General features: G+C 41.9%; 1 protein-coding gene across 1 annotated transcript; it reads left to right on the plus strand.

Annotated features, from left to right (window-relative positions):
- Positions 1-1,294: 1,294 nt before the first annotated feature.
- Positions 1,295-25,119, plus strand: cacnb2b (calcium channel, voltage-dependent, beta 2b). Its single transcript, XM_062525621.1, has 13 exons — positions 1,295-1,363; positions 10,864-10,935; positions 12,418-12,540; positions 13,136-13,275; positions 13,596-13,657; positions 13,964-14,097; positions 15,287-15,367; positions 15,470-15,528; positions 15,866-15,975; positions 18,590-18,741; positions 19,254-19,349; positions 19,750-19,917; positions 21,608-25,119. The coding sequence occupies exons 1-13, from the start codon at positions 1,346-1,348 to the stop codon at positions 22,376-22,378; spliced, it is 1,986 nt and encodes a 661-aa protein (XP_062381605.1). The 5' UTR covers positions 1,295-1,345; the 3' UTR covers positions 22,379-25,119.
- Positions 25,120-25,134: the final 15 nt, after the last annotated feature.

Below are 25,134 nucleotides of genomic sequence, written 5' to 3' on the forward strand. Positions count from 1 at the left end.
TCGCTTTCTCTCTGCACCAACATCAGGGTCTCATGAGACTTTTTAGTAGTGACGGAAATACTCGTTTTTCTTCCCCCCCCCCCCGTCCATCTGTTGTCCCCTGAGTGTCTGGGTGCGCAAACACTGAGCAGTGACGAGGCCGAGGTCTCTTCATACAGTATATGCCCATATGCCATACATGTGCATGTGGCATAGACGGTCTGAATCATTCGAACCAATGCGTGCGCCACTGTTAATTTGAGGGCAATAACAACCGGAGTTCCGCCTTGTCTGGTTTCGCACATGGGCGTAGCAAAGTGAGTCCCAAATGCGCCCGATTTTTTATGATACAAAACAGTAATAGATCATCAGTTACTTATTAAAATACTTGCTACATCCCTGCACACCCATGCACGTTTAAAGATTTATTATCGGATTGATTTGTACAATCTGCTTTTTTAAAAAAGACCTTAGGGTTTGTCCTCAATCTCCATGGAAAATTGTGTACAGCGTTGGCAGTTCCCTAGTTCCCTGAAGAACTGCGTGACGGGAATAGCAGGGGAAATCCTTGATATTTCTGTAGCTTTACAGGGGTTGCATCACTAAAGCAATCGGCCATTTAGGCCTACCAGTCATTCAGCAATCAGCATTGTTACTATTTGTGTCCCCTACGTGGTTAAAAAATGTTTGTTACAGTGTAATGCGAAAACTGTTAAGTACAATGACATAACATGGCACTTATAAATCAATAATCATCCTAGCCTACACTATGGCTACAGCGTGACTTCCCGCTGTCCCAAAGCGAATCGAACGTATCGGTCGAAACAGGGCAGTTTCGCGCTGCAATTATGCCAGGGGCAATCTTTGCATTATTTCGCGAAATTAATTTGTTTAAAAAAGTTTTGGCATCAGACAGTTTAGGTGAATTCGAGATCGTAATGGCAGGTTGGATGAGAGTGAGTCGAGCAACAGATGCCGCACTGTGAAATAAGCCCTTAATTCCGCTAAGTCTCAGGAGGGGTAACAACACAGTAATACAGACTGTGTGTGAGGACCAGTCGGATGAGCGCTTCGTTGCTGATGCCGTCACTAGTTTGCCTTCGAAGCTGACTATGCACGATCGTTGACCGTCCTGTCTGGGAGTTGGGACGCACAGCCAATACTCTACGTAAAAGAATAATGATGTAATTTCCACGCAATTTCCTTTTGATAAAGAAATCGACAACCAGGCCTTTGACAATCACCAAAGGATTTTTAACGGACCTGCGAATCTCCGTGACTCTTTTTGCACCGGTCAAATTAAACCTCTGACTTACTTAAGTAATTCCAGTCGTGGAGGGACGGAAGGCAATCCGACTTTGCCGGCATGCCGCCCAAGAAAAAGGTAAAATACCCTTCCAAATCTTCATTATGTGTATCTTTTGCGGATGCAACTACGCGCATGTGTGTGTGCGCGCGTCGACGCGCGTGTGTGTGTTTGTGTGTGTTTGGATAGGATAGTGCCATTGGAAGAGAGTGCCATCTGTTGCGTTGAGCTGTAATCCATGAGGTTGAGCCTTTCTGCCTCACTGCATTCGTTTATTGGACACTACACACAGTGGCAGACAATGATAGACTTTTTGGTGATATTTTTAGCCTTGGTAGAGAAGCAAAACATATCTCTGGTCTTATTAGAATATTAAATACTTGTTGCCTGATCATGAGATCGCCACATATTCTTGATTATGAAAGTACAGTTCAACCACTCTGAAACATAAGGGCTGTTGTGCTCTCTGATATTGAATATTGTGTGATAGGCCTAGAGAAGAAAGTGTGTCTGATGCAGAATACTGTTGGATTGCAGTCATGCACTGCACAAGCACACAGTCAGCCAGGTTACCTAAACGTTGCCCTTAACTGGGAAAGCTCCTTAGTTGCCAATAGGATCCAGTTTCCCGTGCTAGGCACAGCCACGGGGTGTTCTAGCAATGGAACTGGCTAGAACATGCTAGAATCCAATTTAACTGGATTATGTCTCATAAATTCTCCACCCACTGTGAATGCACAGGCTGTAGGCCTACCATGAAAACCAAAGTCTCATCAATAATTAACGTTACCCATTTGCTTGTTTTGATTGCTGGACATGCTTTGTTACTGGAGGCATCACAGGATATGCTAAGAGCCAAACTGAACAATCGGCAATGGTTCATGTTGCAAGGTGTACTAGCAAAGAAGACACAGCTTGTGTGTTTTGTCCTAACATTGCTGACTGCCTAAGGGGAGTTTGCATTTGTCTCTTTTTCTCCAAATCCTGGATTGACGCATGCAGTCCTAATCTCCTTACAGAGAAGCAATCATGACCAAGAGCAATAGGACAGAGAGAGAGAGAGAGAGAGAGAGAGATAGGGGTGAGAGAGTGATAGAGAGTGTATACTTTTGTTGTTTGCCCTGTACCAAGCATTTAATACACGTTTCTCAGACATCATCAAACTCCCTCCTTTGATTAGACTGCATGGCCCATACTGTAGGCTACTCCCCCTTTGAGTATGGCCCATGCACTGTACTTCATCTTCTTTGTTTACCTCAGGGGTCTTGCTCTTGTGACAGCCTATGGCTGCTCGAATGATTTATTGATTGAAACCTTCAAAACAGTCAGTGTAATGTAGTACTGTGGGCTCAAGCTGATGAAAAGGTGTTGCGACCCGGGGCAGGTCTAATGACCACAGACATGGTTACTCTATAGAGTCCTGTCATGAGTCGCATTGGGAGCACAGGAAGGCTCTCATCAGCCATCAACTGCACTATTGTGTACTGGAAGTCTTTCAGTTAGGATACTATATTAACGGCCTCGATTGTTAAAAGGATATCCTTTGCTGAAAATAACTCAAGAAGGTCCACAGAAGACAGGTGGATGATGTCTCGTCCTAAATGAATTGGAATCTCAGAAGGAGACAGGATACAAAAATGTGCCACTTTTTTTGAAGCACGCTTGTATAAGCAACCGATAACATTTTTAAAGTGGAGGTTCAGTATTTTTCGACTTAGGGTCTATTTTTGGATGATATTGAGTGTACATTTTCATGGGTGACTAAAATTATGTTAATCACAGACGTTTTGAGTAAGATGCATTTGCAACTTCTTTTAGCACTGATGAAAGCTAGATGTTAAATCAACCAAAAGAGGTGCGTAGATCACACACAGAGTCATACAGGGACAGGGCCATTATGGAGCGGTAGTGTAGGAACACCTCGGCTAAGGCCAGAGCACACTTAACTGCATACAGTGAATTAATCTTAATTAGATTACTGACCTGCTCCACATAGCATAGTGCTGATTCCTGAGTTCTAAAGAGGTTAATGTGCACTTAAGTCCTGCTTGTGTATCCATGTTCAAAATACAGGAAGAAAAGACCGACCTGCTGTTTTAAAAGATATACAGGTTGAGTGCACAAATATCAAAAGGGACAAATAGGTTCCTACATTTACATTCATGCATGTTAATTTCCGATAGTCATTACAGTATAGGCTATATTGTAGACTATGTCACTACCGTAATTTCCCGACTATTCCTGACTATTAGCCGCGACATTGATTTAGCAAAATTTCTTCAGCTATAAGGTTAATACAGGGGGGCAGTTAATATAGCTATAAAACACTGTGTTTTATATATTAACTGCCCCCCTGTATTAACCTCAGGGGTTAACACTGTGTCTTATACACTTATATGCAGGAAATTACTGTATGTCCTTTTCTTTAATCGATGCATTTTATTTAACTGCATACATTACTCAGGGGCTGAAAAGTATATCCTCAATTTTAGACTTAGAATTAGTAGCTTGCAATGCTATGTGTGTACTTGCATGTGCGCATGTGTAATGTAACTCTGAGGGGCTTGTCTGTTGGCTGTTATCATTCAGTCGAATGAGCAGCTCTGGGAACTAGTACAGTGTCTCGGAGTCCCAGGCCCTCCCTGTCAAAGTGCTGCCTGCCTGCTGGGGCAGGGAAAGGTGCTGGAGAACAAGACTGACTTGACCCTATTATTGTGACACGTTCTCCGGTGCGGTAATCCAGTGGCTGTCGTCCTTGCATTGATTTCTAGCTGCTCTATGCAACCAGGATTAAACTGGTTAATAGAGCCAGAAGTTTCCCTTATATACGGCTCGTAATTCTGTTCAGTTTAAATGTCCTTTTAAAAACGCTATTCTTCTAGACAGGCAGAGGTGCAGCGTTCTGTATGCGTGCTTAATCTGAAACTATCAGAATTGCACATACTATGTATATTACACGTTACTCTTTTACCCATACATTCATCACTTATCTAGTGTGCAACATCCAGTTAAAACAACACAGCTGTTTATCAGATAATTGTTGTGACACCATTTCGTGCCTTATCGACTCAGGGTGCAGATAAGGCCAACTCCAGAAGAGATTCCTCTTGTGTTCTATCCCATAACATTTTGCTTGTCAATCAACGGTGTAAACTGCTAGCTAACTCTAGAACATTCCTCCCGTCTGAATCCATTTCTTCAGAGCGCAATGCTATTAACCCTTGTCTAGAGTAATCCAGCTCCCAGGGGTCACGGTTTGCCTGGAGTTCTGCTTAGTCTTCTTAAATAGCCTATAGTCTGCATCAGAGGTCCTCTGCTAGTCCTAATCTGTGCAGTGTTTTACACTTCACTCACTGCCACCAATGTTCTCTGTTCAGTTGGAGAGACATGTCTCAGTGTGGAGAGAGCACATTTCATATTCTCTTTCAGATTAAAACTCTTTCATGTCCCCATTAATTACTGATGAATGGCGGTTCATTAATGAGATACATTATGATTATTAACAAGCAACACCCCTCTCCTGTCTGATCTCAGTTTTTTTTGTAATTTAGTCGAGATTATATTTTCCAAGTGTATGCCACTTTAAAGACAACAGTGTTTTCCAATTCTGTCTGAAATTCATCTAAATTGGCCGTGTGTGTACAGACCAGACAAAAATAAGTCCGGGACTCGATGCAGGTTCTGCACATTCCCCACTACTGTACATGGCCTTTTTTTCACTAGAACCAGGAGCAGCGTTAATATGAGAATAAATCCCACATGAAGGGAATTTAACAATCATCCCGGAGGGCTTTTTCTTTTGTTCCACTGGGAATGTCAGAAACAGTCAAGATGAATGTTCTAAGACGCTCCGCCACCCAGGGAGCCGAGCTCGACTATCAATTAATGCATTCGCTAACACAGATAGTTTACTGTATTCTGTGGCAATATGAATTGAGGGGATATAAATAAATATATAAAGCTGTTTACAGGTAGTGCACTTTGCTAAATGCAGTTGAACTCATCGACCTGGTGGCTAGCCCTAACTTTAGCTTCCCTACTTGCCAGTTGGCTGTCCGAGGCATGAGTCACTGGCATGGTTGAATTTTTGTTATGGGAGCCCATCTCCCCGATCAGCAGCACTTTGTGTGTGGCATGGACGTTAAAGTGAGGCTACTGGCACGAGATGAAAAGGCAGGTGCCTGTGCCAGCGCTTTGGAGGACTCAGTCTCCTTCAGGAAGGGCTGCTGCCTGGAACAGGCCTCTCAGCAGGGGTGGGGAGGGGATGGGACTTACTGCCTTCCACGTCATAACATAATCAAATTAATGCAATCGTGTACCTTCAGAGGATGCCACGGGGATGGTGGAAAGGGGGGTATTCAGTTTGTACTGCCCATCATACACAAGATGTGTGTGTAAAGAAATTCAGTAATACACATTGTTGATTTTACATGGTGTGGCTAATATTTGTGTTGCCAAAACAAGCATAAGTGTAGCTCATTAGTTTAATGATAAAACGTGTGTTTGTTCCTGATCTGGGTAATTGGCAGAGTCTTGGTGTCTCCTGATTACAAATTATGCAATTCATGTGGTTACTGGGTATGGGTGTGTGTGAATGAGTAAATTTGTAAAAAAACAAAAACAAAACTGTAACAGTTATACTGTTATGATTATCAACTGAGCTTTAATGGTCCAATCTTATTGCTGACTGCATAGCCTGTGATGTGGTCAGTGCGGCCTATTGTTTATGAATTCCTCTGTGTGCTCTAGCTCTGTCAGTGTGACGCCGGCTTGTGGGATCTGGGCAAGGTGCTGGGATAGCAGATGTCTGTGGCGCACTCACGAGGAAACTACATCAAGTGCCTGTGTTATTCATGGCACAGGTCGCACAGCCCACACACAGACCTAATGGCCGCCACTTCCTGCCAGTGTCTTAGGAATTTGTTTTATATGGCTTATGCACCATGCTTCAAAGAGAGTGGCTGCACAATTGATATATGTTGAATCATGTTTTTTCTGGCATGTTCGATTTCTGTTCAATTCCCGTCTTATTGATGAGCATGCCAAGTGCATGAGAAGCACAGCACTTCTGTTAGGTGAGCTTCACTGTCTGTCACACAAGGAAGATGGCATGAATGTAAAGATCATAGATGTGACATAATGAACCATTGTGAGCTGTTTATTAATTGCAACCTTTGCGATTAGCTAATTGCAATAGTTCAAATTGTAGCTTACAAGAAAGTGTGGTTTGTGATATGCTTTTATACAATTCGGTTTTATTTATTGGTACAGTCTCAAAGTGCTTTACAGAGCACAGAGCCTGAATCCCGTAGAGAAAATACTGAGGCGATCTTGGCAAGGAAAAGCTTTCCTTTAACAGGCTGGAACCTTGAACAGAGCCCTGCTCAGAAGGGGGAATCATGTGCATCTCTACGAGCCTATGCTGTTCTGAATGCTGCCAAGCCCTCGAGAGCTGTGCACACCAATTGTCCTTGAGATTGATATGATTTCTCGGACTTGGTGAAAAATGTGTTTCTTAGAAATGTTTTTGGTGCCAAGGAGAAGTGAATAGGTACATATAATATGGAAATAATTGAACTTGTTTGGAATTAACACTTTTTGAAATTGGCACATTGAGAGTATGCTGCTAGGATACTTTAATCAGTGTTAACAGTACATTTCAAATGAATTACCTTCAGGCCGTTCTTATTTCTCAGACAGTTGACTTAAGACAAGATGTGACATAGAAAGCATATCAGCTTCAGCAATATGCTGATTTCTTTGAGTTTTTATAATTGACTTTGTCGTCAATTTCCATATCAGTGAAGTAAAATCTGTCATGACATTGCCAAGTGTCCTTTTTAGTGAATCGATAATATGGGTGTAAAATGGGAGTGATGTACGTCTATTGTCATTGGGACATCCTGGGTTAGGACAGGCATGATGACCATGCTGTGACAAGGGTCAGATTGTGTGACTGACTGTTTACAAAAATATGAGAATATATACAGTATTCACAAAAGACTGAGTAGGTATAGGTTTGGTTCTCTGAAAATGTAGCCTATGCGTGTGTTTGTAGGGGTGTGACTAATGTGTGATGAACTAGATCGTCTTGGTTGTCCTCTGGCAGAGATGACTGAGATTAGGAGTATGCAAGTGTTTAAAACATCAGTTTATCTCTCAATGGATTTGCCTGTGCACTGCTTTTTGGTTATTTTCTCCTTTACTCCACCATGCTTCATTATTTTCTCCTCACTTTGAGGCTCTGGGCTAAAGGTATGGAATGAAATTACTGAAAAAACGTTTGTATGCCTGTAGATTATAGTTTGTACTCGTAGAAATGTTTTGTACTCGTACAAAAAAAATGTGTACATGAAAAATAATTTTGTATGCCTGTAGATTATAGTTTGTACTCGTAGAAATGGTTTGTACTCGTAAAAAAAAGATTTGTACATGAAAAATAATTTTGTCCTTGTAAAAATGTTTTTTGTGTCTGTAACAAAGTTTTGAGCTTGTAATAAAAACCTGTCCTTGTAATAAATATTTTTTTTCTACCAACACAAAATCCTGGTACGAACACAAAACTTTTTTCTACAAGCACAGAATCCTGGTACGAACACAAAACTTTTTTCTACAAGCACGGAATCCTGGTACGAACACAAAACTTTTTTTGGAATTAGCCAATCACCATGCTATCTCAAAATAGCCAGCCAATCACAACACTGCTATCTCAAAGTAGCCAATCACCCCAAATCCACCGGCCATACTTTGCCTCCTTGATTTTTCCTCCACTTAACGTGACCTGATTTAGCCAAAGATCTCATGGGAGCTATCTATCAAACTTTGCTTCATCTTCATATCATTTTGGTGGAAACGTGGTGCTAAATTCCCATAAACTTTGTTCAGTGAACTGGTAAAACCAAAAGCAAAATCAAAAATCACGATCTTTCAGTTTGTTTACCGTTACCTAGCAACCACAGCATAGTCATTCAAATGTCAGTCATTTCCTTTGCTGCGAAACAACGATTAAAACTAGACAATGACAGGTGCACAAACTCTTATTTGCCGCGAGGTAAAGGCAACAAAGAAAATAGAGTCATTTGCACATACTTTCACAATATTTTATTTTGGCATGCAAAAAAAACCTGTACTGAAATTTGAACTTGTGATCTCAGATTTCAAACCCGTTCACTTCTCCACTACACTACTCGTAATTTCCACGTGAAACAAAGGAAATGACTGACATTTGAATGACTATGCTGTGGTTGCTAGGTAATGGTAAACAAACTGAAAGATCGTGATTTTTGATTTTGCTTACAAACGAACGGTTTTACCAGTTCACTGAACAAAGTTTATGGGAATTTAGCACCACGTTTCCACCAAAATGATATGAAGATGAAGCAAAGTTTGATAGATAGTTCCCGTGAGATCTTTGGCTAAATCAGGTCACGTTAAGTGGAGGAAAAATCAAGGAGGCAAAGTAATTGGCCGGTGGATTTGTGGTGATTGGCTACTTTGAGATAGCAGTGTTGTGATTGGCTGGCTACTTTGAGATAGCATGGTGATTGGCTAATTCCAAAAAAGTTCCAAAAAAAGTTTTGTGTTCGTACCAGGATTCCGTGCTTGTAGAAAAAAGTTTAGTGTTCGTACCAGGATTCTGTGCTTGTAGAAAAGAGTTTTGTGTTCGTACCAGGATTTTGTATTGGTAGAAAAAAAAAATTATTACAAGGACAGGTTTTTATTACAAGCTCAAAACTTTGTTACAGACACAAAAAACATTTTTTTACAAGGACAAAATTATTTTTCATGTACGATTTTTTTTTTTACGAGTACAAAACATTTCTACGAGTACAAACTATAATCTACAGGCATACAAAATTATTTTTCATGTACACATTTTTTTTTTACGAGTACAAAACATTTCTACGAGTACAAACTATAATCTACAGGTATACAAACGTTTTTTCAGTAATTTCATTCCATATAAAGGACCATTCACACCAAGAATGATATGGCAAAAAAAGTATCATTCTAGCTACTGTGAATGACAACGCCCGCACATAAGCTATAATGATAACGGCGTGAAGAATGATATTGTAGAGACTTTCGTTGACCAGTGTGGATGCGTTTTATTGTTTTCTTTCACCTTGTGCTCAATATTCCGGTCGGCTAGTTCCGGCTAATTAGCTTCATTGGGATAAGAAGAGAATGGAGAGGAGAGGATGGAGAGGCTAACTTGGAAGAAAGTGAAAAATGCTATCAGATGGCAAGATTATACTTTACCACCCAAGGCTAGTCACCTCTACAGAATGAGTAGATGATATGCGGTGGTGGGCCCCCATATCATATATTTTAGAGACGGACAGGCCATTCTCAGCACAGTATGTCAATGCATAGGCCTAATAGGGTTCGGGCACACGCGTTGCATTCTAGGAATATTGCCGCCATGTTGGTAGCTCTCCGAACGTAATAATCCATTCATTCAGATGCAGAAGATAAGAAGCAGAAAAATGTATAGTATTAGCGATTCTTTTCCTCTTGTGATTGTGGGTTGCACTGTTACACCCCACTACACAGCAACATACGACCAAGAAGGCAAAAACTAAGTAACAGGAACACACTAGCAGGCGCAGGCGGGAGTAAATCCTTACAAGATGCATAGTAAACTAAGGAGTGACACTGCCAACATGGCTGCAAAGTTTTCACGTCACAATCCTGAGCCCTATTGTAATTATATGTTCTTTTAAAGTGCTTTCTTTATTTTTACCTAAATCTCTTTGCATTATCTGATTATTTACTGTCTAAAATGCTTAAATCAAAACACGTATCACAGGGCACATTACAGAAACTTCGTAACTCGCAAATCCTCTCTTATCTCTTTGGTAACCATGGTAACTATGTTAACAAAGTCATTACACGACAGCCGTTTCTAAGTTAGTGTTATCCTAACTTCAGATAGAAAGGTGTATGTCTTAAGAAAACCATGTCATGTTTTTGAATGGTCGTGCATCATTCCCTCAGTTTTCCTTGAGATGGGAGAAATACGGATTTCAATGAAACCCATGAATAGGACTTCCTGCTTTCAATGATGTAAAATGATGATTTTTACATCATTGAAAGCAGGAAGTCCAACATTGAAATCCGTTTTTCTCCCATCTCAAGGCAAACTGAGGGAATGATGCATGACCATTCAAAAACATGACTGTTTTTCTAAAGATACAAAGCTTAATGCTAATCGGTGAAGTGTCCCTTTAAATCTCTGTCGTCTTCTCTGATATGCCCTTTGCTAACTCCCTTTCTTTTCTTATAGGCCCTTTGCTAACTCTCTCCCTTCTGTCTTATAGGCCCTTCTCTATCTCTCTTCTCGGTGTTAGGCCCTTTGCTAACTCTCTCCCTTTGCTAACTCACTCTCTTCTCAGTGATAGGCCCTTCCCTAACTCTCTCTGATAGGCCCTTTGCTAACTCTCTCTCCTCTGATAGGCCCTTTGCTAACTCTCTCTCTCTTCTCCCTGATAGGCCTTTTGCTAACTTGCTCGCTAACTCTCTCTCCTGATAGGCCTTTTGCTAATTCTCTCTTCTTCTCTCTTCCTCTGTGTCAGGGTTCGGCGGACCGTCAGGACAACAACACTGAGGTGGAAAAAAATGCACAGGTGCAACTTGAAAAGGCAAAGGTAGGTGCCCACACATGTGTTGTCTTGTTGTTATGTGTGTGTTAATAATTACAATGATTGTTTTTTACCTACATTTGACCTCTTTACTACCAGATTAGAATAACATTTAGGGAGGCAAAGCAAACAAATTACGAGAATTTAAACACTAAATTGCTTTTAATGAGGAGGGGTTGGTATGTAGCTAAAGTATTGTCAGAATTGCTATGGACGGTGCAGCTTTAGTCATGGTCCAGCTCCCTCTGAAAATGAAGTGAAATCCCCCAGCCCTGGTTAACATGCTCCCTTAGGTACCATCTAATTGAATTCCAAACAGACAACCGTTTTGTACTGGCCTGGCCTGTTTTCCCTGTGTCTGATCCTCAGACACAAAAGTGGAACAATTAGTGGCCTGATTGGCATGCTGCTGACGTTTGACTTTGTGGTAAAAATTGCATACTAAACCCATTGAAGCTCTTGGGCCTTTCATGCAGGCTTGTCCGTTGAGAGATGATAATTTAGAACCGGGAATCACTAAATCGCTGTCATCTGTGCTGAAGGGAGAGTTACATTGCATTGAGCTAACTTTCAAAACTGCAGACATTCACAAGATACTTTTTAGACATCTGCCTCGTTCAAGGCATTTTGAAAAATAACAGGCAAACTGAAAAATTGCTGAAAATTGCTCCTTGTGTGCCTAAGCCACACTAATGCTCCCCCTCTTTGAAGATTTCCCCCCTAAATTTAGGGCGTTTGTTGCTTTTACTAATCCCACATCCATTTCAGCAGTTTTACCTCTTAGTCTGACAGACTTCTGGTGTTTCAGTGATTAAAGCTCATCACTCTATTTAAAGCTACAGACATCTGCACTTTTGTATCTAGTCTATTGCTCGAAATACAAAGGCATGGATGAACACATATTCACAGACACATGGGCACACACACACACACACACACACACACACACAAACACACACAGTCACACATTCACATTCACACACATTTAAAGGATTCTTTAATAGGTTGAGTCAGCACAGTCCTATTGGAAACTGTAATGTAGCCATGTGAACAAAATTATGTTATGAACAAAATAAATGGATTTTTATTTTATTTTATTAGAATTATTAGCGTTTGCTGACGGCCATGAAACATGTGCTGTTGCCCAAGTGCTAGCCTCAGCAGTGTTTCTGTCTCACTGCTTCCAGGGCAAAGTCACACAGCAGTCATAATGTTACACACACAAACAACCACACACACACACACACACACACACACACACACACACACACACGCACACACACACACACACACAGATGCATGCATGCACACATACACAGCAATATATTGGCAAGAGAAATTCCTAGAAGCACTGTGGAATGAACATTACATAACCTAACATTGCAGTATATCATGCCAGTTGAGAAATCTCCAGCTAAATTGCACACAGATGTCCTATGTATGAGGCCTTAAAGTGTTTTTTTCTCGTGTCTTTCGTTGCCTTTTCAGTACAAACCTGTTGCGTTTGCTGTGCGTGCAAATTACACCTACACTCCTGCCGATGATGACAATGTGCCCATGCCTGGACATGGTGTGACCTTTGAGGCCAAAGACTTCCTGCATGTTAAAGAGGTGAGGACAACATGGAAAGTGCATCTTGCATAGGGAATAGCCGAATTGCTTAAAGGAATAGTTCGGTATTTTACACTTTAAGCCCGTTTTCTGTATTGCCTAGCATGAAAACGAGTGTTTGACACCGAAATTTCGACGATTGAGCCTGTTTGTGGAATTTGGCAGCTTTAGAATGGAGATCTATATGGCTTTAACATTGCTCGCTTTGTGCATGGACTATTCTGTCCTTAAAACACCGCTAAACGTTTTTAAAAATGTGCAGCTCAGCGAGTGGTTACTGGTCTTCAACAATCTTCTATACCTAGATAGATCTTCTATACCATAGTTCTACGAACTATTCCTTTAAAAACTAAAAGTGTTCACCAAAAAACTGGCTTCTAAGGTTAAAGGGATGATGGGGAGTGTTCATGTCTCAATTTCCAAACATGACTTTTGTAATGATTACTCTAAGTGGACTAAAATGCATTAGCTATTTTTCATTGTAAAAATTAGGGAAATAGATTATCAAAATTGGTGAGATACAACAGCACAAAGATGTTGTTATTGTCTCCAAAAAAGTCCAAGTGTACATGTATGTCCCTTTTTCCCTCCACAGAAGTTTAACAATGAGTGGTGGATTGGCCGGCCGGTGAAGGAGGGTGGTGAGGTGGGCTTCATCCCTAGCCCTGTCAACCTGGAGACCATTCTGATCAGACGAGAAGTGCAAGCCCGCAAGGCTGCCAAGGCGCTAGCCAAGTACAAAGCCATCTCTTTCTGTCTAACCCTAACCCTACCCCCCCCACACACACACACACCACACCACCACAACCACACCACTGCAGCAAGTGCTGTCACCTGATATCACCAGTGGCGTTATCGTTATTTTTCTGATTTTGTTTGACCTGACTGCTACACTATTTCATCAAATGTATCTACTGTTTTACTGCAACTCGTATATCCATCCAGCCATTTTCATTGCAATGATAGTAGTTGGTGGCAGTGATCATTGATGACCATTAGAAAGTGCTGATGGCTAGCATGACTAATGCTCGTTTTTAACTGTTGTGTGCGTGCAGTAAATTAGCTGCGGCTGCCGCCACGGGGGACACTTCAAAGAAACCTCCCCCTCCTCCTGCGGGTAAGTCGCCACATCCTCAGTCTGTTTAAGAAAGAGGTCAGAAATCCTCCATGGCTCTAGGCAACAGATTAAATGTAATGTCATCACCAAGGAATTAGCCGATTGCTTGATTAGACCATACCTGTAACACCTTTCAGATGTTTGGCGTATAACTTCCAGGTCATTGAATCAATGAGGCTTTTCCAAGTTCAAGTTCAACCTTGGCTACAGCCTAGCTGATGAAACTGTTGTTCCTTTTGGGGAAACAGACAACTTTATGGCTATCAAAGCAACAGGCCCTGAGTCTGTGTGTGTGTGTTTGTGTAGCAGTTGGTTTAGAGGGCTGTGAGCCTGAGCCGGGAGACTACGAGCCTCGAGCCCTGGCCCACTCTACTAGGGCCAGTCCCACCCCAGTCCCGTCCCCCTTAGGCAAAGACAAAAGAGGGGCCTTCCTTAAGAAGGTAAAGGTGACAACCGAGCATGCTCCTCCCAGACTCTGTCCTTGGCCCAAACTGCCTCCATACCTGCAGCTTTCACGCGGTTCTTTGGGACTCCCGCTCCCTCTTTCTCTCTCTCTCTCTCTCTCTCTCTCTCTCTCTCTCTCTCTGTTTTCTCAGTCTGTCTGTCTTAATCTACTTTTCTCTTTCTGCTCTATCTTCTTTCTTTTCTGTTTCCTTTCTTGTTCTTTCTTTCTTTCTTTCTCTATCTATTCTGCTGTATCTATTATTTTGCACACTGTGCATGAAAGAAGTTAGGCATCACATGATCATTTCACTAGCCTGCATGCCATCACTGAATCTCTCTTTTTCGCCTCTCCACCACAAACAGTCCAGCAGGTGAAGAAGAAGTCGGTAAGTTTGTGTTTGTGTGTACAAAATACACGTCCATGTCATTTGTGTTGGTGTGTACAAAATACACGCCCATGTCTTTTAAAACTGACACCATCAGTGCAGCCTTTGGCAGTGCCAAATGTCTTTCTCTGTCTGTCATTGTACCAAAGCCCGCCCCATACCAGATAAGTAGTTATCATTGGTTCCTGGGTTTTTAGTGACTCTGAAGTTGGTTCCAATGGGCGAATTACCAAGCCAGTCTAAACGTAGGCCAACAATAAGAAAGTGTACCACCTATGTGGGGGGACTGAGGCTAAATGAACCCCTGTTCATTTTGGCGTCACTTACCAGACGAGTTACAGTACCATGTTCCAGTCTGTTGCGCAACGTCACGTCAGCTGAGATGAGAATCTCTCCGGTGTCAGCTGGGCTAATAGATACATTAAAAAATACTGAAATGTAAAACACCTTACTCACTGACACATAATGGACACATTCATTTTGCATTATAATACAGTTGTCTGGCTGTGCCAAGCTAACAATCCCCTACAACTTGCTTAAAAGGACTATAAGCAATTACATAAATCCAATATTTCACGTTGCATGTTACATCTGAATTGATTTTCAGCATGCTTGTGTGTTGCTCTTCATTTTGATTTGCTCCCACCAGCTTTATTGTTGTGATGTGATCTCTCGTCTAATGACCACTGTTTCCATTCAGTTGCTGCGACTGTGATATATGACCATCTTATTTCTGAAGCTGTGTTTATAGTGCTTTCAGTGCAACGTGATAATTGATTTCCTCTGTAATATACTGTAGGGGGAACAACTGGCTGCATATGATGTCGTGCCTTCCATGCGTCCTGTAGTTCTTATGGGCCCCTCACTAAAGGGTTATGAGGTAAGGTGTCCTTAAACTGACATTCACAAGCTTTTTCCTTCCAAATGCAGTTTTTTTATTTTTAAAAATCTAAATAAACCGTACATAAATTTTTTTTTGCAGGTGACAGACATGATGCAAAAAGCTCTGTTTGACTTCCTGAAACATCGCTTTGAGGGGAGGTGAGGAGCTGGTTTTATTCATCCTCATGGAAACTGCTATATTGTGTTGTTTCTACATTTACACTGGATCTTTACTATAATTGAAAGCATGACTACACTTCATATTGATTGTCCTGTAATTTATACTATGTAAGCATGTTAATAAATAATGCAGTGATGTTTTATTTTCAGTTTACTGATCAAAATATTGCTAAAGTATGATAGGTCATATTTCCGACTTGGAAAAATGTAATGTATCAGGAGCTTTAATATTACTAATATGCGGTACTTAAATTGCAAGAACGGTATTGTGGCATATTTTGGTTTAAATGAGATGTCTTTGCTTCCCTCGTCTCAGGATATCCATAACTCGGGTGACCGCTGACATCGCCCTTGCAAAACGTTCAATACTCAACAACCCAGGCAAACATGGCCTAGTAGATCGCTCCAACACACGCTCAAGTTTAGGTAAGGTTGGATTTTCGATGTCCTTTCGCTGCCAAGCAGTGTATCTCTCTCCTCACCTGAGAAACACATTCACCACAACACCATGCGTCACTGTGAAGTCAATTTGCAGCAGGGACTGTGCTGAATTTGACATGTCTATTTTTGTTTTGTCCCTCTAACTGTTCCGGTTGTCTATTGTTTCCCAATTTGTATTTTCTTTAAAATCTTTCTTTGGACCTAGGGTCAGTAGCCTAAGTAAGGAACGAGTCAGGGAATTCCAAGGCTTTTCGTAAGCACGAAATTCCAATTTGCAGATGTCTGTAGATAAACCTTGTTCCTGGACTCCTGAAGGCACTGCACTCCATATGGTCTTCATTCAGTGAAATGACTAAAGACAAAGATGTGCTAATATGAGGAGTAACTGTGCCGGCGTTCCTCTGTCTACACAGAAGTAGAGGAAGAGGCTGATGAAACACTGTCTTACAATACTGTAAATGCATTAATTTCACATGAACATTGGGAGTGGAGCTTCAGAAGAAGACACTGAACTTCAGCATTAGCTTCCATTAGCGTGATCTGTGATGTAACCTACAAGATCGTTTGGTCTGCTTTTTAGAAGACACCAGTGGACCATTGACGATATAAATACTGTATGTGTAACTCTACAGTGCATCATTTAGCTTCAAATGTGTAGCTCGCCATTCACATATTGTCCACTTGGGAGGCCAAAGTGATGGTCCAGTTTTACTTCAGATAACATCTGATTGGAAACGCCTCACATTAAGATTTTGTATTCACATTCATGTGCCATACATGACACTTTCATATGGGATACCTATGAATGAACACTTTTGAATGTCTCCACACACACATAGTCTGACAGATGGTAGACATACTGTACATCAAACATAGAAACATTGGCAGTATTCATTCGTCATTCATATGTCATGGTGTATTACACTTGAAGGCGTTGTGTATGGTTAAGTAGATTAGGTTGAATGTGGTATGGAGTCTCAGTGTAAATGTAATCTATTTATTTTGATGATTTCTAAACTGAACCATGGACCATAATTGGTGTCAGGTTCATGGGACCTTGGTGAATAACATGACTTTGCGCTGATTATTGCTCCCCCAACACACGGTAGGCCTATATAAGCTAATCTATAAAATACATACATTTTTTTACCATTTTATTTCACAGGAAGAAACAGATGATAAAAGAGTAAGGGGGAAAATAGGAAATATTGCAAACGGTATATATGATACATTGCATATTTAAAATGCATAGCTGTAGGAATTGTCAATCAAAGCAGAGTTATGCAGAACATGACGACATTACACACTTAAACATGATGTCAGCCAGTCATGTTGTCTAAATCAGTATGTTTGCGTGGAACGTTGATTCTACTCACAGAGGGCAGTTATGCAGATACGCCCACACACACACACACACACACACACACACACACACATACACACAGCTCAGTCCCTCTCCCCGCGCCAGTCTGTGTGAGACTATATGTAGCGGCGGGGATCTGATTGTTCTGGTTCTTTCCACTCTTGTCCCTGGCATTGCTCTCTTGCTCCAGACAACGCCGGTATGTATCTTGCATTACAGTAACAGTAGTAGACTGTCTGTGTGCCCCTCAACCCATCGCTGGCTGAGCCGAGCCTCCTTTACTCCTCCAGTTATCCTCCATCTCCCAGAAACCTTTCGGTGACTGCTGCTAGATAAAACATACGGGCTTTGGCTTGCCATCATTTTCTAACCATCAGACTTTAGTCACTTGTCAGTGTTTCTCATGTATTCGCTTCTGACTGAATACAAGCCAATGTTCTCTATGTTTGAGAGACTGGGAATCTAGTGAGTTCTTGTGAATATGGTAAGAGTGTACTGGTGAATAGTAGGATCATGATTTCTATGATTATCCCCCCTGAGCATTTTTACACCTGTAAATTATGTTTAGAGGCAGAGTATTTAGCGGAACTTCTAAATATCCAAAGTGAACTTATATTGAAAATCATGTTGCTAAACCAAAAACCTGATAATAAGTTGTGATGATGTTTATCAGCTCAAACATAATAAGGTATTGCATGCTATCTCAGTGATTAAGCCACGGTAACAGGATTCCATTGGAATGCCCTCCACAGGAAGTTATATGTGGGGCCAGATAGAGTTGGAAGCAAGAGACGTTTGTTTATTCACTTGGAACGATAACTATAAAGACAACCCTGACTATAACGATATGAGCGTCTGCACTGAGCAACAAACAATAAGGAAAGTCTCTCCTCATACTGATGAATGGGATGGATTCTGATTGGCTGACAGCTTTTTTTTATCACTCTGAAAGTGATCCCCAATGATATTGTTGTTCCTATTATTATTGTTATAGTATGCAGCAAGGACATCATCATTCAAATGGACTAGACTCTAGAGCAACACTTTAAACTATTGTGGTTGGTGTTATCGTTTTAGTTATCGTGCCTGGTGTGAACAGCCCTTATTAAGGGATGCTATATTATTTGGTAGCACCACACTGAGATGGTGCTCTGCAGTTAGGATGGGAAGAGAGAGAGGGGGCGGGGGAGTGCTGAGATGGGCCTGTCCTCACGGCTCCTGTTGTTGCTCATGCAGCCCAGATCCAGGGCGAGGTGGAGAGGATCTTTGAGCTGGCCCGCAGCCTGCAGCTGGTGGTGCTGGACGCGGACACCATCAACCACCCTCTCCAGCTCAGCAAGACCTCCCTGGCTCCCATTTTGGTCTACGTGAAGATCTCCTCGCCTAAGGTAGGAGTTAGACGTCTACAGTATCTATAGTCCTTCTGACGCTTACAATTTACCATTGGTCATTTTTCCGATGTTTATATCCTAATTGACTGTCAAAGTTATACTTCTATCATTTATGGGTGGTGGTAGTGTACCGGTTAGGGAGCTGGGCTAGTGTGCGGTAGTCTGAAAGTTGTGGGTTCAATTCCTGGCTTCTACCATTGTGCGCTCGAGCAATGCCCTTGACCCTAAGTTGCTCCGAGGACACTGTAATCCCTTGTAATATTGTTGACATATGTAAGTCACTTTGGACAACAGTGTCTGCTAAAAGAATAAATGTACATTTTGATCAGCTTGTGTTCTGTTCTTCCTGGGCATCAAGCCCATACGCAGGTTGTTGGTGCAATCATCAGTTGTGCCACAATAACAGTAACAATAACATACAAGTCTGTACGGTTTAACATCTCCACAAAGCAAAGATTGGAAGGTCTTGTCTGTGGTCAATATGCCCTGCACCCTCTCTCCTTCCTTAGGTTCTGACCAGATTGATCAAGACCAGGGGCAAATCTCAGACCAAACATCTGAATGTCCAGATGGTGGCAGCTGACAAACTGGCCCAGTGTCCAAATGTAAGACAGCGCCTGTTGTCTTTTCAATGTGAAATGTCCTTGTGAGGTCACTGTGTCCTTCTGTTCCTCTCAATATACTCTCTGATTCAGTATGAGCAACACCTTTTAATGAGGAACTGTAGTGAAGCGAGGTACCCAAATATGTGTTCACATAGATAATGTACTTTGAGTTCTTAGTTCCTCATTCTTTTCAGTCCTATTTTCTTTTTCTTAGCAGTAGCTTTTGATAACATTGTTGTTTGGAGTGTTGGAGGATCCAAAGTGACATTGTTATCTGCACACTAACACAAATACATACCCTCATCACATCTCTCTCTCTCTGTGTGTCTCTCTCTCTCTCTCTCTCACACACACACACACACACACACACACGCACGCAACACGCACACACATACTGCAGGAGATATTTGACGTCATCTTGGATGAGAATCAGCTGTCTGACGCCTGTGAGCACATCGCGGACTACCTTGAGTCGTACTGGAAGGCCACCCATCCCCCAGAGATGGAGCCTGCCAACCCCATGCTGGAGAAGTTGGCGGAGAACACCCTCCCCATCAGCCCAGCAAAGGTACTGTAGTACTCACATCCACAGCCCACTGGCAGCCTCCCCATGGTGCACTCACTGGCCTATACCAAGGCACCATCGCCATCGCCATCACCATCACCATGACAAACAGCTTTTCTACTTAGGAAATCTCCTTTTTTTTTTACTGCGTTTGTTTGAAATAATCATCATCAGTTTGTTGTGTCATTTTGAAGATGAAAAAGAAAAGGAGGCAAATACAGCAGTAGTTGAAAACAGTCAGAGAACGAACAAAATTGAGATGTTCTGTTGTCGTGTGCCTCAGTCTTACTGAGCGTTGCAAGCTCGCGTGTCAAGAGCAAGGCATTTTCAGCCTCATGCATGCAACCTCTTATGTAACACCCAGTAGCTACAGTGATACTACTGTACCTACAGAAATATAATTTTTTACCCATTTTCTTTTTTCCCCTGTCCATGTTACAGAGACGAGGAATGCGTGGATTAGTGTCTTTAGTTTCAGTGCTTACGCCGCTACAAGCCAGAAAACAATTACAATCTGAAACCATCTCTGATCAATAAATTATGCTTTCATAGCTCCGCTTTACTGCCAGTGTTCTTTAATGACATTTCAAGTAGAAGCGCTTGATTTTCCGCGTGTCTGTAGACAAACTAACTCTCTACTGTAGATGTTTGCTGAGTGTGACTGTAGTTACAGTAGCACTGCATGGCATTTCCACCTCCTCCTCTCTCCCTATAGCGGCTTTGTAGATGGCTGTTTGTGTCATAGCTACATTTCAAGTTATACCATCATTTTGTGTTTTCTCGCATCATTTTCCATCTGTCCCCACACCACCTTACTAACATCGTCATGGAAATGCCGAGAAGCCATGAAGTACTGTAACAGCAGCTCGGGTGAGTGAGTAGTAGTGACAGGCCACTAGGATACAGTAGAGGCCTGTGGCCAGCCGTGGAAGAGTAGGAGCGTTCGTGTAGTGCTTTGTGTTTGTGTTCTTTTTCAGGACTGTCTCCTGCCATTCATTTTGGCATTAGTGGTGCTTTTTGTGCAGAATAACTGGTGTTAGCTAACTGTAGCATTGTGTTTCAGTGTTGACAACAGAAAGAAAAACTAAATACAGTATAAATGTTATACTGTATGTAACAAAAACAAACACACACACACACACACACACACACACACACCATACACATCAGACCAAAGAAATGCTTTGAATGGGTTACTCCAGCTCAGCAGCCACCTGTATTTTCATCAGGCGAAGCCTTACCATGGTTAGCCATATTTCTTGTCCATGGTAATGACTGGTGTCTGGTGCACGTATATGATACAGGACAACAAAGACGTCCTCAGCAGTCATATGATGAAGTGTGTAAACGATGAGCTCTGAATTTCTAAGACAAGGTCACTTGTGACTCATCGGTCTGATGTGTTTTTTTAACGTTGCAAGAACCATGTTATAATCTGCAACTTGTTGCATGCCAGGTATGATTTTGCCAGAAGGCATTCACACAGTGACATTTTGTTCTGTGCGTGTTTATATGGGTATTTTTGAGAGTTGACTGTGTTTTAAGTGTGTGAGTGCGAGAGGTTGAAAGAGAGAGAGAAAGAGAGAGAGAGAGAGAGAGAGAGAGAGAGAGAGAGAGAGAGAGAGAGAAGGAAATGAGTATTTGTCTTTGTTATGGGGATTGTGTTTGAAATATGAAATTGTCTGAATCACAGGAAGAGCCCAAAAGTAAGAAAATGGTTGCCACCAAGCGGAAAGGATCCCAAGAGAACAGTCCTGACCAGCAGCTGCCTGAGCCGCGGGAGGAGGAGGAGGAGGAGAGGCTGGACGAGGAGGAGGAGGACGACGAGGAGAGGCCGCTGAGAGGCGAGTCCAAGCGGCCTCAGCACGTCCACCACCACCACCACCATCGCCACCGCGCCTCCGCCTCCGCCTCCGCGGCCAGGCCCGAGCACCACAACCACCAGGCCCCGCAGACGCTGGACGTGGAGCTGCTGCCGGGCCGCGAGTCCGTCTACTCCGAGTCGCGCCGGCGCTGCGTGCTCCTGGAGGAGGACGACGAGCCGGCCGGCGAGGTGTACCACAACACCGTCAGCCACAGGGACCACAACCACCACCACCACAACCACCAACACCACCGGCACCACCACCAACAACAACAACAACGGGCCGGCGGCGGCGGCGGCGGCGGAGGTGCCAGCGAGGCCCTGGTGATGGAGGACCACCACTACCAGGGCCGGGACTACGAGCTCGAGCACAACGAGCGCAACCGGCAACACCGGCAGCACCCGAGCCAGCTCCGCTCACAGCACGAACACCACCACGGCCACCACAACCACTACCACTACCCGGGCAGGGACGGGGGCCGAGACAGGGACAGGGACAGGGACAGGGACAGGGACAGGGACAGGGACAGGGACAGGGACAGGGAGGTCAGACGCGGAGACGCCGGGGAGTGGTCCAGAGAGATGTACATTCATCAGTGAGCGCAGCTGCATTTGCACAAAACTTTTGCTCTCAGGTTGGAGACTTGCATTTCCTCTCCCTGGTTTTGTTTTGTTTTGTTTTGTTTTGTTTTGTTTGGTTTCTCCTCATCTTCCTCTTCTCGTCTGTCTTTGTTTGTTTGTCAAGGTTTCATTCAACTGGTCAGGGGACTAAAGGAGTTCTGACCCTACATTGTGCCAGTGTTTATGGATGTCACAGATTTTATGCTATGGAAATAAAATCGGTCATTGAATGCTGTTGGAACATTATAGCCTAGTATAATCTGCAATAGTCAGTGCATATTTCATTTTTACTGTCCTTACAAATCAGTATCAATCAATTCAATAATTAGGTCTGGTTTAGTATATCAAGCAAGGGTTAGGACATAAACCATCCACATATCAGAGAAACCGAGGGATCACTGTAGTGCTCAAATATTGGCTCAACATTAAAACAGTGAATTCACCTCAGCTCATGTCAGACACGATTACTGAGCACAATTTGGCTGCTCTAACAAAATTGTTATTTTTTTTAATTTAGAGGAATGATTACAGTTTTTCTTGATTGCTTTGATGCAACAGTCAACTCAAACTCCATTTTTTCAAAACAGTTAACACACACTACTAGAATATAAAAAAAATAAAAAAATAAAATCTATTCCAGTACATAAGGTGTAACAACACAGACACTGCACCTTTTAAGGCCTGCTGACTGATTGCTAATTGAAGATCTGTGTGAAGGAGTGTCGAACAGGTGCTCCATTGATTTCATACTGATGTAGGTAGTTTCTAATAGTTAGGAACAGATGGTTTCTGTTTGGTTACCATAGCTAAAACAATGGAGTTTGGACTGTTTCAATGACATTCTGTGTTAACTGTTTTGCAAAAGGGTGGGGAAAATATGTCAATCCAATGAGAAAGGGTTAAAACATTTGCAAGAGTTGTCTTCTGCTCTGCTGAGACAGTTATGATGAAAACCGAGTGTTTCCAGGTTTCTTTAGGCAATCAAGAAAAACTGTAATGCATATTATTGGCTCTTGGTATTATAAAAAAAAAGACTATGGCTCTTGGCACTCATACACACAAGTATCAAGTCTGAGTTCATATAAATGGAAAGATTTGTGATGTTGCAGCCAAAAAGGTGTAGAGCATTTCCTCAACCATGCAGAAGAGGGTGCCTCAGTGACCAAGTTCCCTTGGCCAGGTGCCAGTGACACCAAACAAGATGTGATGTGATAGTGCCCTCTTGAGGCAGTAGTGGTTTGTTGACTTAGGCTTGTGACTGAAAAATGCGTTTCTTCCATTAGACTTAGTTCTCCATTTTCTTTCCTGTGAGCCAAACTCGCCACTGAATTGTTTTGAACTGTTCTATATTGAAAACAAAGTAAATTAATGCACATGAAGGTGTGTTAGCTCTTACTGTATGCCATTGCATATATTATGCATTATGAATGCACACCACAACAGTAATAAACTTGATTTGTATTAGACAAATGAAGAACATGCGTTGATTATGCTGTGTAACATTTAGTGCCGTGTTTAGCTTTCATAACGTCCGTTTTATATTTAACTTCATTTTAGCAATGGGTAATTGAAACTACCCAGTGTGCACGGAAGTGGTATTGATGCTTCAGTATACTAATGCAAACATCAACTCAATTATTCACTTTTATTTTCTGTTGGTGATGTGGCAATGTTTGCCTGTTGAGCTACCCTTAACACTATCCTTTAAAGCATCTATGCACGCAAAAGATCACAGTTACATCAGCTACAGTGTCCAATGTCTCAGTATTGTCTCTAACTAATAACACGAAGAATGTGGGTGTGTGAGTGTAGTCATGTCAAGAATTTGATGTTCTATTGTGCCCTTTGTGTAATACCAAAAAGTATGTGCACGAGCCATTCACAATAAGGAAATAACATGGCTTGACCTACGGTAGCCTACCTTTCATTTTGGTCAAGACCACCCCTGGACACTTTCAATCATAGCGTGGTTATAACAGACATAACAGTGTGCGTCTGCAAGTATGTTCATTTGCAAAAGGTTTATTGTATGCCACAGATTTCCCCCAATCATTTTGAGCCCAGGTTCATTATTTATTTATTTATATTTGTGCCATTCAAAGTGAAAATAAATCCATTATGCACTGTTTATTAATGGCATTATTGCATTAGTTGCATTCTGTCACAAAACATTCAAATCTCGCAACTGATCTATTCACTCATAATGATTAATGACAGATGACTGTGTTTTCATTTTAATTTCATACTGTAGCAAGCATCCTAGCAACTGTGTTTCCATTTTAATCACAGTACTGAAACTGATCTATGTAACAAATGAATGTGTGTGTGTGTGTGTGTGTGTATATATATATATATGTGTACACACACACACATACACACACACACAACTATGTTGTTTGAGAGCTTCCTACTTTTATACAGGAGGAGTCCAAGCACTGGAACATGTACTATGTATTAGGCTGTTATTTGGGAGCATGATCCCTATTTTTTAATCACATGGACACTGTGTTTAATCCTCTATGCATAAATTTGTGACAACAATATAGCTTGAATCCTATTTCTATGCATTTGTATATATGTCATAAATGCCTTTGTAGATATGGAAATCAGAGTGAGCACTGAAAGCACCTGTCTTAACTCCAAAACCAGAGGTATTTTCATTTATTCAGCAAGTATCGGAGAAGGAGCAAGTTCCCGATTAAATGTCTTTTAATGTACAATTCTGTCATGTGTTT

The sequence above is a fragment of the Sardina pilchardus genome, chromosome 2, assembly GCF_963854185.1.
Source record: "Sardina pilchardus chromosome 2, fSarPil1.1, whole genome shotgun sequence".
Taxonomy (NCBI): domain Eukaryota; kingdom Metazoa; phylum Chordata; class Actinopteri; order Clupeiformes; family Clupeidae; genus Sardina; species Sardina pilchardus.

What these genes read in the sequence shown, in the direction of transcription:
- cacnb2b (XM_062525621.1), top strand. An exon ending in AAACATCGCTTTGAGGGGAG is followed by an intron (nt 15,529 to 15,865) that starts GTGAGGAGCTGG and finishes CCCTCGTCTCAG; the next exon opens with GATATCCATAACTCGGGTGA. An exon ending in TCCCCATCAGCCCAGCAAAG is followed by an intron (nt 19,918 to 21,607) that starts GTACTGTAGTAC and finishes TCTGAATCACAG; the next exon opens with GAAGAGCCCAAAAGTAAGAA.